This window comes from Saccopteryx leptura, chromosome 1 (genome assembly GCF_036850995.1).
Source record: "Saccopteryx leptura isolate mSacLep1 chromosome 1, mSacLep1_pri_phased_curated, whole genome shotgun sequence".
NCBI classification, from domain to species: Eukaryota; Metazoa; Chordata; class Mammalia; order Chiroptera; family Emballonuridae; genus Saccopteryx; species Saccopteryx leptura.
Genome location: NC_089503.1, coordinates 319,879,185 through 319,894,658, shown reverse-complemented (window position 1 = coordinate 319,894,658; position 15,474 = coordinate 319,879,185). Strand labels below are relative to the sequence as shown.

At 52.8% G+C, this 15,474-nt stretch overlaps 1 protein-coding gene across 1 annotated transcript; it reads left to right on the top strand.

The window, feature by feature from the left end:
• The first annotated feature begins 69 nt into the window (after positions 1-69).
• Positions 70-4,683, top strand: LMF2 (lipase maturation factor 2). The gene is made up of 14 exons (XM_066358775.1): positions 70-257; positions 682-935; positions 1,090-1,118; positions 1,259-1,476; positions 1,551-1,729; positions 2,156-2,297; positions 2,438-2,572; positions 2,646-2,751; positions 2,830-2,926; positions 3,003-3,185; positions 3,323-3,491; positions 3,568-3,679; positions 3,754-3,850; positions 3,946-4,683. Exons 1-14 carry the CDS (start codon positions 164-166, stop codon positions 4,246-4,248), a joined length of 2,118 nt encoding a protein of 705 aa, XP_066214872.1. The 5' UTR covers positions 70-163; the 3' UTR covers positions 4,249-4,683.
• The last annotated feature ends 10,791 nt before the right edge of the window (positions 4,684-15,474 follow it).

Sequence of the window (15,474 nt, the reverse complement as noted above, 5' to 3'; positions counted from 1 at the left end):
CCGGGCGCGGTGTGCCTGACGCGTGCCGGAGGCGGGACAGGCTCAGAGGCGGGGCCTTGTTGGCGTGGGGCGGGGACAGGCTGAGGCGGGTTTGCAGTTGGCGCCAGTGGGGCGGGGCCGGGGAGACCCCGCGGGCTCCAGTCCAGCCGGCCGCGTAGCGGACATGGCGGGCTCCTGGCTGCCGCGGCAGCTCTTCCTCCAGGGTGTGGCCGCCGTCTTCTTGTTCGCCTTCGCTTCCCTGTACATACAGATCCCGGGTGAGGGCGCTGAGCGCGGGACACCCCTAACCCGCGCCTGGTGCCCTCTCATCTCCCCACCAGACACTCTGTTGTCTTGGGGTGGAGTGAGGTCCAGGCCTCGATGTGTGGGGTAGGGGGCTGCGGTTCGTGTCCTGCGGGCTGCAGGGTTTGAGGTGTAGGAAGGCTTGCAATAGTCCGTTTCCCGTAGGGTTCGGGTTCTGAGCTGGGGCGGGGAGCAGAGCTCAGAAAGAGGTGGGCCCAGAACTGGGAGACCCTGGCCTGGGGAGTCTGGGGGTGTGGGTGGGGGTCCTGACCCAGGTTGGGAGGGAAGGGCTGCAGGTCTTGACCTGAGGAGGCAGTATGCAGGCCCTGGATGTCAGGGGCGGGTAGTCATCTCCCAGGGGAGTATCCAGGACCTGATCCTAACCTACCCCTCCCACAGGCCTGTATGGCCCCGAGGGCATCTTACCTGCACGGAGGACACTGCGGCCACAGGGCAAGGGGCCCTGGCAGCAGCTGTGGGAGACCCCAACATTGCTGTGGGAGGCGCCACGACTTGGGCTGGACACAGCTCAGTGCTTGGAGCTGCTGAGCCTGCTAGGCACCCTGCTAGCTCTGGGTGCCCTGCTGCTGCGCCAGCTTCGCCACCTCCTCATTTACCTGCTGCTCTGGGCCGCCTACCTATCGGCCTGCCAGGCAAGTGGGGCTGCCTGCTGCCCCACCACCAGCACTGGGAGCCTTGTCACTAACTCACTTCAGCCCCGTCCACCCTCCACCCCACCTCTGTCTCTGTCTTTTCTACCTCCCCAGACATACACACCCTCCTCCCTGACAGCCCTTCTCCCTGCAGGTGGGCCAGGTGTTTCTTTATTTCCAGTGGTGAGTGACTTTTGGGTGTGTGGCTTCAGGAGGTGGTGAGGTGGAGTAGGGTGGGGTGTTTTTGGCTCTCCCAGGAGGACCCTCTGAGGGAAGCAGCCTTGATGGGGAGGGGGCCTTTTGTGCTCTTCGTTCTCCCGTAGGGATTCCCTGCTGCTGGAGGCTGGCTTCCTAGCTGTGCTGGTGGCCCCCCTGAGACAGCCCCCCCACCATAAGCAGCCCCCCCAGGGCGGGCTGGCAGGGACCTTGCCCCACGAAGGCCTCCCCTTCTGGCTCGTGCGCTGGCTGCTGTTTCGCCTCATGTTCGCCTCGGGTGTGGTCAAGCTGACCAGCCGTTGCCCAGCGTGGTGGGGCCTCACTGGTAAGGGTCCCAGCCTGAACATGGGGCAGTCTTTTGGGCTCTTCCCAGTCCTGACCACTTACTGTCACCTGCAGCCCTCACCTACCACTACGAGACTCAGTGCCTGCCCACGCCTGCTTCCTGGTTTGCCCACCACCTGCCTGTCTGGCTGCACAAGCTCAGTGTGGTGGCCACCTTCCTCATCGAGATCGCAGTGCCCCCACTATTCTTCGCCCCTGCTCGCCGCCTACGGCTGGCTGCCTTCTACTCGCAAGTGAGTGGGGCATCAGCCATCAAGAGACAGGCAGAACATGGCCTTCTTCCTTACTACTCAGTGGATCCCACTGGGGACAGGCTAACTCCTGCCAGTAGTCAGATGGTCTTGTGGGCAGAGGGTTTGGTTAGCTCAAGGTGTGAAAGTGTGCCTGGGGTGGGGGGGTGCAGGGCACAGCCTCTCTGGAGGATGTCAGGCTCAGGTCAGCAGGGGCATAAGGTGTGCCGAGCTTGGGTTTTCTCCAGGTGGTGTTGGGGAGCCATGGGAGGTATGAGCAGAGGGTAGAAGGGTAGGGACAGAACAGGCCAGAGGATGCTGAAGAGGGGGCAGGAGGCTTGCAGGAGAGACCTAGGCATGGGGTGTAGGCTCTGAAGGGCCCAGGCAGGGGGCTGCTGTCCAGGGCTCTGAGTGCAGGCACTCCCTCAGGTCTTGCTGCAAGTCCTGATTATCATCACTGGTAACTATAACTTCTTCAACCTGCTCACCCTGGTGCTCACCACCGCCCTTCTGGATGACAAGCACCTAGCTGCCGAGTCTGGGAATAACCATCACAAAAAGATACCTGCCTGTGAGTGTCACCTGTCCTGACAGCCAGCTGTCCTCACCGCTGCTGCCGCTAGGGCATCTCATTCCCACACCACCCTGGCTACCCACCCTCTAGTCCTGTTCCCAGATGACCATGACTACCATGACTATTTTTCCCTGTAGCCTGGCCCAAGGCCCTGCTAGCCCTGCTGTCTCTGTTGCTGGAGCTGACTGTGTACGGGCTGTTGGCCTACGGCACCGTGCACTATTTTGGCCTGGAGGTTGACTGGGAGAAGCACACCATCCACTCCAGAACCAGTGAGTGCCAGCTGGGTACCAGAGGTCAGGCACTGGACTGGACCGCCCCTCCTCAAACCCCTTCCTTCCACAGCTTTCACCTTCCACCAGTTCTCCCAGTGGCTGGAGATGGTGACTCTGCCCACCATGTGGCTAGGGGGTGCATCCCTCACCTGGGAACTGCTGGCCGCCCTCTGGAGGTATATGCAGAGGTTTTGGGGGGGAGCTGTAGAGCTGTGCAGAGCAGGGCTGACTGCACTTGGTTCCCTGCCCCTCAGGTGGACCCAAGTGCGAGGGTGGCTACGGAAGCTTTGTGCCGCAATCCAGCTGTCCATCTTTGGCACTGCCACTGTGGCCATGTTTCTGGTTAGCCTGGTGAGTAGCACTTCACAGGGGACCAGGAGAGGGGATTGGGAGGAACAGCACTGAGCCTCTGCCCACCTGCCTCCAGGTGCCATACTCCTACATGGAGCCTTCCACCCATGGGCGCCTCTGGACTGGGGCCCACCGCCTGTTTGGCGCCGTGGAGCACCTACAGCTGGCCAACTCCTATGGCCTCTTCAGACGGATGACTGGTCTGGGTGGGCGGCCTGAGGTGGTGCTGGAGGGCAGTTATGATGGGCACCACTGGACGGTGAGTGTTCCTCGGACCCCACCAAATCCCTTAACGGGCTCCACAGTGGGCAAGAACCCATGGGCTAGGGTTAGAGGGAGGAAGGGGAGAACCTGGGGCTAGCTGCCCACTAGAACCCAGATTGGTTCTACACACAGGAGATTGAATTCATGTACAAGCCCGGGAATGTGAGCCGGTCACCCCCAATCGTAGTGCCCCACCAGCCGCGCCTTGATTGGCAGATGTGGTTTGCAGCTCTAGGACCGCACACGCACAGCCCTTGGTTCACGAGCCTGGTGCTCTGTCTGCTGCAGGGCAAGGAGCCAGGTGAGGCTGGGGGGCACAGGTGTGGGGCTTGTGGGCAGGGCTGAGGGAGCAGCGAGCTGAGCCCCCTCTCCTTCAGTGATCCGTCTCATCCAGAACGATGTGGCCAGGTACCCCTTCCACAAGCAACCGCCCACCTATGTGCGGGCCCAGCGCTACAAGTACTGGTTCTCACAGCCTGGGGAGCAGAGGTAAAGCTAAGGTACCAAGAGGGAGGCTGGGGGCTGTGAGCTTGGCACCTACTGAACTCCTGGTCCTGTTGCAGCCAGTGGTGGCGTCGCCAGTGGGTGGAGGAATTCTTCCCCCCCGTGTCCTTGGGGGACCCAAAGCTGGACACACTGCTCAGGCAGTTTGGTCTTCAGGTAGGAGGGCACTAGCCAGGCTGGGGGAAATGGCAAAGGGAAGCTTTGCCAACATGTGCGACCTCCATTGACCCTCCTCAATCCTGCCCTCACAGGACAAGAGCCCACCTCGGGCACGCAGCTCCAACAACACCCTTGCCCAGGCCCTCCACTGGGTACGGAAACACCTGTCTCCCCTGGAGGCCCCTCCCCTGCTTTGGGGACTCATCCTGGCAGTGGGGGCCATTAGGGTCATACAGGCCCTGCTGGGGCCCCGTTCCTCCCAGTCCTCCCTTCACCCCAGGGAGGAGAAGCATAGGCTAGCACCCAAGAAGGACCTGGGAGCTGCCACTAACCAGGCTGCTCCAGCCCCCAACAGTTGCAACAGCGGCTCCCAGACCACCCGGAGGAAAAAGTAGCTGCATTCTCTCGGCTACATGTCTGGAGAGGGTCAGGGTCCCCAGCACAGCTCTGGCCTTCTGGAGCAGGACATGGCCCAGCCACCGTGCCTTAGTCAACTATCCTGGCAGACGCAGGTTGGGGTGCTGCCCTTGGGGGCAGGCTTTGGCTGCCCTGTTGCTTCAAGGGCCCACTTGTCCCCCATGCCAACCATATCCCTCTCCAGGGCACCCTTTGGCCTGGACAGTGGCCCAGGAGGCGGGTGTTGAACCAGCTCAGGGCCCTTCCCAGGAGGTTGTAATCAGGACTGTGCAGGGTCCAAGGCTGTAAGAGCCTGAATCTGATGTCATGACCCCAGCACCTGCACAAGAGGAAAGAGCCCTGACACGTCATCTCCAGGCCAGCCTATCCCGTCATTCTGATTCATGAGCCAATAAAGGCTTCTTTTTGCTTGACATGTGCCTGATGTTTCCTTCCCACTGGGGATGTCTGAGGATGGTGCCTCAGGCAGTAGACACAGCCCAAGTCCTGTCCAGCTGTCACTGATATGGCTTCTTGGGTGTCTTTGCTCTCCCATCCTCAATGTTCCCCTATAAAATGGACACAAGGGCTTGGCCTGGCACTGCCCAAGACCCTGAGCCTCAGTCGGGAAGAGCCTGGAGGACCTGTCAGGTCGATATATCAAGGCTTCAAGGCCAGTCATGGAATATGGGGCCTGGAACCATGTGAAGGCCAGAGAATTCACCAGACCCCAGCTTCTTCCTTTTCTCCTGCTCCAACCTTCTCATCTCAGGGAAAAAAACAAAGGATCAGAGCACTGGACGTTGCTTGGTCCAGGAGTGAAGGAGAGATGGAGTGGTGGACAGGGATACCGCAGGTGGCAGTGGAACACTGTTCAGCAGAGGGGAGACCTGAGAGACCACTGAAGGGGCAGGATAGTGTGTGGGCAGGGAGAGAAAGAGGAGCCAGGGCCTGGATCAAGGTAGAAGGGACCACCGTTCAGGTTTACATTGGGGTTCCGTTGTCAATCAGGTCATTGCCCTTTGTGGGCACTTGAAGCTTAGCCTTCCCTCTGCCCCTCACCCCCCACCCTTCATGCTCACCCACAGAACTGCAGACAGGTCTGATGTGCCCAGCTCCTCCATGTCACTGATCCCCCTCTGACCAACCCAGAAGAACGGCGCTCCATGCTCAGCCTGTGCCCACAGCCACTCATGACTCAAGTGGACCTGTGACCTGAGCTTTCAGATGGCTTCAGAAGTGCTTTGATACACGGGTTAAATGATCTATAAATTGACTTTTGCTTTAAGACTGTAATATACTCAAAATTCAAAATCTTTGTTCTTTTTCTTAGGCTTTTAAACTTAGTTTATGAATCTCTCTTTGGGGTTTTTGTTTTTTTGGGGTTTTTTATAAATAAGTTTTTATTTTAATAGGGTGACATCAATAAATCAGGGTACATATATTCAAAGAAAACATGTCCAGGTTATCTTGTCATTCAATTCTACTGCATACCCATCACCTAAAGTCAGATTGTCCTCCATCACCTTCTATCTAGTTTTGTTTTGTTTTTTTGTATTTTTCTGAAGCTGGAAACGGGGAGAGACAGTCACACAGACTCCCACATGCGCCCGACCGGGATCCACCCGGCATGCCCACCAGGGACGATGCTCTGCCCACCAGGGGGCGATGCTCTGCCCCTCCGGGTGTCGCTCTGTTGCGACCAGAGCCACTCTAGCGCAGTCAGAACCATTCTAGCACCTGAGGCAGAGGCCACAGAGCCAACCTCAGCACTCGGGCAAACTTTGTTCCAGTGGAGCCTTGGCTACGGGAGGGGAAGAAAGAAACAGAGAGGAAGGAGAGGGGGAGGGGTGGAGAAGCAGATGGGCGCTTCTCCTGTGTGCCCTAGCTGGGAATCAAACCCTGGACTCCTGCACACCAGGCCAACGCTCTACCACTGAGCCAACCGGCCAGGGCCTAGGGTTTTTGTTTCTTCTGTTATGGCTCTCTTGTGATATGATTCACATACCATATAATTCACCCACTTAACAGTGCACAATTCAGTGGCTTTTGGTAGAGTCACAGAGTAGTCATCACCTCAAGAAACCCCATTCATCTTCGCTGGCGTCATGCAACCCTCCTCACCCCACACCCTAGGCAACCACCAATGTAGTTTCTCTATATAGAGAGTTACATATTCTGGACACTATGTAAGTGGAATCCCACAACTACCTCTTTTGTATCTGGCTTCTTCCACTTAGCGTAGTGTTTCCAAGATACTTTCACAAAGTACCATGTCTCAAAACTTCATTTCTTTGCATGGCTGAGCAACATTCCATTGTATGTTATACCACATTTTGTTTATGCATTGACAACCTTTGGGTTGTTCATGGCTTTTGGCTATGGTGAATAATGTTGCACCAGTTGGCTCCCAGATGCTGTACTATAGGCGCAACACATGGCGTTTTCTCCACTGACACCCTCAATTGTACAATCTCCAAAAAAATCACTTTAGTCTTATCAGAAAAATCTTTAAGTATGAGTAAGCTAAGCTGTCAAGTTCAGAGTAGTGAACACACCTGCTGGTCTCAGGCTATCAATAGTAACACCATCAGCCAGAAACGCCTGGGGGAGCACTCAGTTGGGCCCAGCCATGCGAGTTTCGTAAGGACATCTCCCCTTCCCAAACCAAAGTTATCACTGATGGATCTTTGTGGTTGCTATTATGATCACAGCCCTTCATCAATAACCATCAGGAAACTTTGAGAGAAATAAAAAAGGTTTATTACTTACTGACCCTGCAGTGTACAGAGCATGCCAGGTGGTAGGCACACAGCAAGGTTAGAGAGAGCACACAGGGCTAGGGGCTGCTTTTACTGCTGTTGAGGTGGGTCCTAGGCAGAGGTGGATTAAGGTCAGTTGAGACCCCAGGCGCAGAAGAAAATATTGGACCCCTTAAGAAAAAGAGAGACAGGGAAAATAAAAATACATAGTAACCATATTTTTCAATAAATAAAAAGCATGTACTATTAATGTTAAAATTTCACATATGAAACCAATATAGAAAAAGTGCAAAGTTAGGGTTTTGCAGGGCCCTTCAGAAGTCGGGGCCCATGGCAACGTGCCCGGTGTGCCCGCTGTTAAATCCTCCTCTGGTCCTAGGGTTTCGTGGGCTTGCTCTTGGGTGAATTTAAAGCATAAGAGGAGTATTCAAAGTTCAGGAAGAGAAAAAAAAGACAAGGTCGTGCCTGTTTCTGCAACAACCACAGGTTAGCAAGGCTAAGTTTTTCTCCACACCTCCATGTTAGCTGTGATGCTAGCTAAAATGGTTAGTTATCAAAATCAACCAAAAAAAAAAAAATCGACCAATATCTCTTAAAACAAAGGAGCCTCATTTGGGGGGATTTGGCTTTACTTTTTTTTGTTTGTTTGTTTGTTTGTTTGTTTTTGTATTTTTGCAAAGTGAGAAGTGCAGGACGGCAGACAGACTCCCGCATGCGCCCGACCGGGATCCACCCGGCATGCCCACCAGGGGGCGATGCTCAGCCCATCTGGGGCGTTGCTCCACTGCAACTGGAGGCATTCTAGAGCCTGAGGTGGAAGCCATGGAGCTATCCTCAGCGCCCGGGCCAGCTTTGCTCCAATGGAGCCCTGGCTGCAGAGGAGAAGAGAGCGATAGAGAGAATGGAGAGGGGGAAGGGTGGAGAAGCAGATGGGTGCTTCTCCTGTGTGCCCTGGCGGGGAATCGAACACAGGACTTCCACATGCTGGGCCAGTCCTCTACCGCTGAGCCAACCAGCCAGGGCTGGCTTTGCTTTTTATCTGGTCCTGTGGCTGGCACTGTGTCTATCTTAGATGCCTCCTCTGAAGCCTGTTTACAACAGAAGGTTCTGCAATCTGATCTTAACCTTGCACTATAAAACCCAACTATCAGGGTTTACACTACACACAGGTTTTCCCAAAGCCTAATTTTTACTTAAAAGTTAAATTTTTTTTTTTTTTTGTATTTTTTCTGAAGCTGGAAACAGGGAGAGACAGTCAGACAGACTCCCGCATGCGCCCGACCGTGATCCACCTGGCACGCCCACCAGGGGCGATGCTCTGCCCACCAGGGGGCGATGCTCTGCCCCTCCGGGGTGTCGCTCTGCAGAGACCAGAGCCACTCTAGCGCCTGGGGCAGGGGCCAAGGAGCCATCCCCAGCGCCCGGGCCATCTTTGCTCCGATGGAGCCTTGGCTGCTGGAGAGGAAGAGAGAGACAGAGAGGAAGGAGGGGGGTGTTGGAGAAGCAAATGGGCGCCTCTCCTATGTGCCCTGGCCGGGAATCGAACCCGGGTCCCCCGCACGCCAGGCCGACGCTCTACCGCTGAGCCAACCGGCCAGGGCCAAAAGTTAAATTTTATTGTGAGCAACAATACTGTCATTGTTTTCCTGGAAGTCACAGTCTCCCTTTGTTAATGTTTAAGAAAATGCCTGCTAAACACCCAAGACTTAATGACCACTGTTTGTCTGTTGGTCCTTTCAGGTAAAACTGACAGATTGAACTGGAAACTCAATCACTCTAGGGCTTTCCCTTAAGGCAACTGTCATGTTTAATACTCAGCAGAAGTGTTCTTCTCATTGTGTGACATAGAAGATTAGAAAGACCCATCCTTAAGAATGGGGAATTAGCAATAACTTTTTACTACTTCATCAAAGACATTCTTGAGTAATGGACCTTTTTTCAGGTGGGAGTGTGTGGCCTTAAGGGACACAGTTAGGACTAGCACTTTGGGGTCCCTGTGGGAGATTACCAGTAGCAAAGCTCTCGTAGTTCGAGGCTTAGCAAAAGGCTAAGTTCTCCCCCCTACTCCTCCATATTGGCATTGAAGCTGAGTATTTGTACTCATCCCAACCCCTCCACCTCACTTGCTTGGTTAAGTTGCTAAAGGCTAAGTTTTTCTCCACACCTCCGTGTTAGCTGTGATGCTGGATTGTTTGTACTCATCTTATCCTCCACATCCCTTGGAGAAACTAAAGGCAGTTTTCTTTTTATTTTCTGTTTTGTGAAGTTAAGACATTATGCAGGGTGGAGGGTTTTCTGCACTTGGGAGAATTCTTGGGTTGCCTTGGAAATGTGACTTTGTTTTAATGACCTCTTTGATTTGCTAATGATTTCACTTTGCCTTATAAATAAAGCGGTAGAGAAGGGTGGAGACTCGCCGTTTTGCAAGCTATCTTCTGCATTGCAGAGAGTCCTCCTGAGTCCGTCTTATTTCTCTTCAAGCCTATTTTCTTAATTCTGTGCCGTTCCCACTCAGGACCTGGAATTACTAGCTGCGCTGGTTTGTGGCAGGTCCCCATCTCCGCTGGTGCAGGTCGGCAGCCCTTTTACCCACTATTGCATTTATGTCATCACTGGGAATGTCAACTCAGTGAAAAGAGCAATAACATCTCAGTGTACTAAAATAGCATTGACTTCCAGACTCCTGAAAAGATTTCAGACACATCTAAGCAGCTGCAGACTCTAAGATCTGCTATTTTAGCACAGTCAATCAATCCTTTTCTTTTTTCCTTAAGTGAGAAGGGGGAGGCAGAGAGACACCCAGCAAGCCCACTACCAGGGGATGCTCTGCCCATCTGGGTCTGTTGCTCCACTGCTTGGCAACTGAGCCATTTTTAGTGCCTGAGAGGAGGCCATGGAGCCATTCCCAGTTCCCAGGGCCAACTTGCTCCAACTGAGCCATGGCTGCGAGAGAGAAAGAGAGAGACAGAGAGAGACAGAGAGAGAGAGAGAAGAGAGGGGGGAGGGGTGGAGAAGCAGATGGTCACTTCTCCTGTGTGCCCTGACAGGAAATCAAACACGGGACATTCATAACCCAGGCAGACACTCTACTACTGAGCCAACTGGCCAGGGCCTATAGCACAATCAGTCTTAAGCATGGGCTGAAATTTAGGGATTTTATTTTCTTGGGCCATTTATACCTTTAGAAGTAGCCACCCTTCCTCTATTACCTGCTCATAGTCCCCACAGCCTGGCTTTTGTTGACCTGCAGAAAAATCAGTTTCTTTGAGGTAGGGTGGGGAGGACAAAGAATTGCAATTCTGGAACACAACTTAGTAGCAAACCAAGAAAAAGTCCCCAGACCAAAGGAAGGAAAAATGATGAAGTCAGAAGAGCTGTTGAAAACAGAGGGGCTGCCTGACCTGTGGTGGCTCAGTGGATAAAGTGTCGACCTGGAAATGCTGAGGTCGCCGGTTCGAAACCCTGGGCTTGCCTGGTCAAGGCACATATGGGAGTTGATGCTTTCAGCTCCTCCCCCCTGTCTCTCTCTCCTCTCTGTCTCCCTCTCTCTCTCCTCTCTAAAAATAAATAAATAAAAATTAAAAAAAAAAAAAGAAAACAGAGGGGCCATTGGAGAAAACCTGGAGTTGGAAGGGTCGTGGCTTTTCATTGGCTGGGCTGCAACAGTCTTTCACTGGCTGAGTGATGGCCAGGCAGGAGAAGATCTTCCTCCTCTCTGCTGGAGCCTCAGAGTAGATGAGGGGTGAGCACAAGGGCTCCCCAACAGGCCCCCCAACTCGTCTAACTGAGGTTTCTGTTTATGAATCTTTTTTTTTTTTTTTTTTTTTTATTTATTTTTTTTACAGAGACAGAGAGAGAGTCAGAGGGATAGACAGGGACAGACAGACAGGAATGGAGACAGATGAGAAGCATCAATCATTAGTTTTTCGTTGCGTGTTGCGACTTCTTAGTTGTTCATTGATTGCTTTCTCATATGTGCCTTGACTGCGGGCCTTCAGCAGACTGAGTAACCCCTTGCTGGAGCCAGCGACACTGGGTCCAAGCTGGTGAGTTTTTGCTCAAGCCAGATGAGCCCATGCTCAAGCTGGTGACCTCGGGTCTCGAACCTGGGTCCTTCAACATCCCAGTACAACGCTCTATCCACTGCGCCACCGCCTGGTCAGGCTATGAATCTTAACACCTTCAATAGGCTCTTCCATCCAGGCTGGCAAAGGCCGTAATTAGCTGTTCTGCTCCTGCAGCGCATGGACTGCCAGGCTTCCACTATCAGTGGGGTGTTCCCAACTTTCAGCTGAAACAGACCTGGAAACAAATTCTAGATTTCTATAAGTCTATCACTTGCAACCCACTTTCTCAGTGTAAACTGGTTCATTTAAAGAGAGATGTTACTGATTAGAAGGGTGCTGAATAGAGAGGGGAGAAACCAGAAGAATGCAGGAAAGAGGGTCTGCAATGTCTGTGATCCTGTGCTCAAGCCAGTGACCTCAGGGTTTTGAACTGAGGGAGGAAAGGAAAGGGCTAAGTTTGAAAAGTAACAAACTACAGCTGTAGCCCCTTTATCAGCTCCATGAAATAAACTTGTAGAACCAGCAAGGAAAATAGGATATGTGAATAGGCAAGAACAGACAGTCCAACCCTCCCCTCTTACCCCCTCCCCTCCCAAAGACACAAAAGTCATGTAGGTCTGCAGACAAAGAAGTCAAAGAATCAGGCACTTGTCACGCACCCCTTGCATAGACACTGTAAAAGGTATGTAAGATGTAAGAAATCTAACTTCGGGGAGCTCCTGCTTTAGTGTTACTAGTCTCATGTGCTCTGACGGCTACTAATAAATCCTCTTCCTCTAATAAGTTGTTTGGATGTCTGTTATCCTCCATTTGGATGTCATTTTTTCTGCTACAGTATGGCCGTGGGAATAGGTGGATCCCAGGGGCTTCTGCCGGAGTTGAATAGGAAGAGCTGGAGGAGGGACCGCGAGCAGGGAGGCAGCGGGTTCAGGGAGGTAGAATGGCAGCGCATGCTAGAAGGAGAGCCAAGCCCTCCCTCTGTGGGTTCCTCAGCTGCCCCAGTGCCCACAGGCCCCCAGTGAGGCTGGATAGTTTCCTGAGTGGGCAGAAATATGGGGCCCTGGCCTCCACTGCCCTCCCCCTCAACCTGAGCCTTTTTGTTGATGGCCAGCTTAGGTCTGCAAGGGGCACAAAGAGGCTCTGGGGGCCCAGGGACAGGGGCCAAGGCAGCTACTCTTGCTCTGCACTGGGGAGGTTCCCCAGGGATGGCATCAGGGTGGCAACTTTGGACCCAAAAGGCAGCCTGTGGAGCACCCTCTCCCTCCCCTCCTGCAACTCTGGGGCGTATTCTTCTCTTCCCCACCCTAGCCTCCTCTGAGACCTGCCTTCTCCCTGATCTCAGGAAGGCAGAGGCCCGTCTATCCTAAGACATGCCCTAAATGGCTCCGTTGCCCAAGTCCAGTTGAGGCTCCGATCCCTCCTTTCTGCCTCCCCAGCACCTTACAATCCCCATGGAGCAGCTCCAGGGAGGTATTCCCTGACACTGGTGCACCTTCCCTGCCCAATTTCATAGGCTGGGAGGAGGAGGCCCAGAAGGACAGCAGCCCAGCCCTGGAGAGGCTGCCCAGCAACCGTGTGAAAGAGCCCAGAGCAGGTAGGAGTTTTCTGAAAGGAAGCATATGAGACGAGACAAGCTTGGGCAAAGTCTCCAAAACATACTTGAGCCCGTTCTCTCCCGATGCCAGGCACTGGGGTACACAGGGAAGACCAGGGTAGGGTTTGGGCAGGACAGGAGGACTTGGACATGCAGCAGCCTGAGCAGGGCAGGGAAGGCAATGATCAGCACTGCCTTTGATGGCCACAACCAGGGATCAGAAAGAAGGTGGACGTTCAAGAGGTGATTGAGGCAGACTCTCCCTCTCGGGAGCACACCCACACCTTTCCTGTCTCCCTCTTCTTCCCCCGGATGCATTACCTTTGCCCCTCTCTCCTAAGCTCCAAGGGCCCTTCTTCTGCTTCTGTAACCTGTTTCCTGAGTCCACACAGCCCAGCTGGCTTACTTTTACTACCTCTGAAACTTTCTAAATAAACTTCCTCTTATGAAAAAAGAAAGGGAGAAAGAAAGAGAGAGGTGATTGAGTCTTCAGCCCCCAACATGTGGATTTGAAATACCATTTTCCACTCAAAGAAACCAGGGCTCCTTAGAGAAATTCCAGGTCTGGGGCAGCCTCTGTGGTAAGCTGATAAATGCTGCCCCCCCCCCCTAAATCACACGCATACACCAAACATATCTATATCAAACCGTTGGAATTTGTGAGCGTGACCTTATTTGATAAAAGCATATTGCAGATAAGATTAATTTAAAGATCTTGAGAGCATCCTAGATTATTGCGGAGGTGGGGGGCCTGAATGTAATAAGTATCTTTATAAGAAGTAGCTTTATAAGAGAGAGACAGAGGGAGACAGACACAGAGAAGCCATGTGGAAGTGGAGCAGAGATATCAGCCAGGGCTGGGGATGCCAGCAGCCACCTGAAGCTGGAAACAGCAAGGAGTCTCCCGGGAACCTCTGCGGGGAGTAGGCCCTGCCAACACCTTGATCTCAGAGTTCTGGATTTCAGAACTTGAGAGAATAAATGTCAGTTGTTTCAAGCCAACAAGTTTGTGATAACTTGTGTCAGACACAGGAAACTAACAGTCTGGATGTTTTGTCACAGCAGACAGCAAGACATCCCCAGAGGCCAATGCGGTTGTGTCATGGGACTGGCAAGAATGAGTCTGAGCACCAGTACGGATAAGACTTCAATGAACTGAAGTATAAACATGCTGAAATCTGTATTTTGGGGGTGGAGGGATTTTCTGTTTTTTTTTTTTTTTTTTTTTTTTTTTTTTTTTTTTTTTTTTTTTCTTTTTTCTGAAGCTGGAAACAGGGCGAGACAGTCAGACAGACTCCCGCATGCGCCCGACCGGGATCCACCCGGCACGCCCACCAGGGGCGGTGCTCTGCCCCCCAGGGGGCGATGCTCTGCCCATCCTGGGCGTCGCCATATTGCGACCAGAGCCACTCTAGCGCCTGAGGCAGAGGCCACAGAGCCATGTCCAGCGCCCGGGCCATCTTTGCTCCAATGGAGCCTTGGCTGCGGGAGGGGAAGAGAGAGACAGAGAGGAAAGCGCGGCGGAGGGGTGGAGAAGCAAATGGGCGCTTCTCCTATGTGCCCTGGCCGGGAATCGAACCCGGGTCCTCCGCACGCTAGGCCGACGCTCTACCTCTGAGCCAACCGGCCAGGGCTCTGTTTGTTTTTTAGACAGAGAGGGACAAACAGACAGGAAGGGAGGGGCATGAGAAGCATCAACACATAGTTGCAGCTCCTTAGTTGTTCATTGATTGCTTTCTCATATGTGGCTTGACTGGGAGGCTCCAGCTGAGCCAAGTGACCCCTAGCCAGCAACCTTGGGCTTCAAGCCAGCGACCATGGGGTCATGTCTATGGTCCCACGCTCAAGCCAGTGACCCTGTGCTCAAGCTGGCAACCATGAGGTTTCTAACCTGGGTCCTCAGTTTCCCAGGCTAATGCTCTATCCACTGCGCAACCCCCTTGTCAGTTGAAATCTGTATGTTCTCAACAGAAAAACAGATGGCTTGATTGCCATTGAAGGATGGTACAAACTGGTAAACTAAGAGAAAGGCAAGCATGTGCTTGCCTTCCCGACACAAACGGTAATCAATTAGCAGTAGGAAGAGCTTCTGGATACTGCAGGATGTGTGAGGACACAATGCAACCAAACATTGCTATCCAGCCTTCCAATGGGTTAAGGACGTTCTTAGAAGAAACTGAATACAGCCTGTGCCTCCAACAAAGAATACACCACCACCTCTGAAGTGTTCTTGCCCCCAACAGGACATACCTGAATCTGATCAGATCTCTAACTTTATTTATTAGCGGAAAATACCAAGGAAATATTAATAGATACCATGGGGCTTCATCAGCAAATCCCAACAGGAGGAATTCTCTGAGACAAAAAAGCCACTTTCTTTAAATAAATAAACTGCTAGGATTTAGAGAGGAAGCCAGCTAAGTCATGGCATTGGGGGCACATGCAAGGGATGAAACCACATGAAAGGAGGTGATTGGCTGAGAAGACATGGGAGCTGCACCTGGGGTGTCTGTCTGTTCATGGGTCATGTTCACAGTAATTACTCTGGACCTTTGTTGTACATTTCTGTGGTGCATTCTTTTAGCTATGAGGTGGGGGGGTGTTTTGTTTGTTTTTTGTTTATTTTTTTAAGGAAACTGAGCCCAGAGTACTTGGTGAATATTTTGAGAAAAAGGAGTGACCAGAGTGACCCCAGCTTCTGATGCTAGAGCTGGAAGGATAAGCAAGATGTTTATGGCGACAGGCACAGCAGGACACACATCCAGAAGGCCATAGTCTTGCCTCCCTGCACATAGACTGCCC

Bases quoted from the DNA above. Each gene is read 5' to 3' on its own strand.
- LMF2 (XM_066358775.1), top strand. From the start codon at position 164: ATGGCGGGCTCCTGGCTGCCGCGGCAGCTCTTCCTCCAGGGTGTGGCC. The intron at 2,752-2,829 runs GTATATGCAGAG...CCTGCCCCTCAG, and splicing joins CTGCTGGCCGCCCTCTGGAG to GTGGACCCAAGTGCGAGGGT. The intron at 3,680-3,753 runs GTAAAGCTAAGG...GTCCTGTTGCAG, and splicing joins TCACAGCCTGGGGAGCAGAG to CCAGTGGTGGCGTCGCCAGT.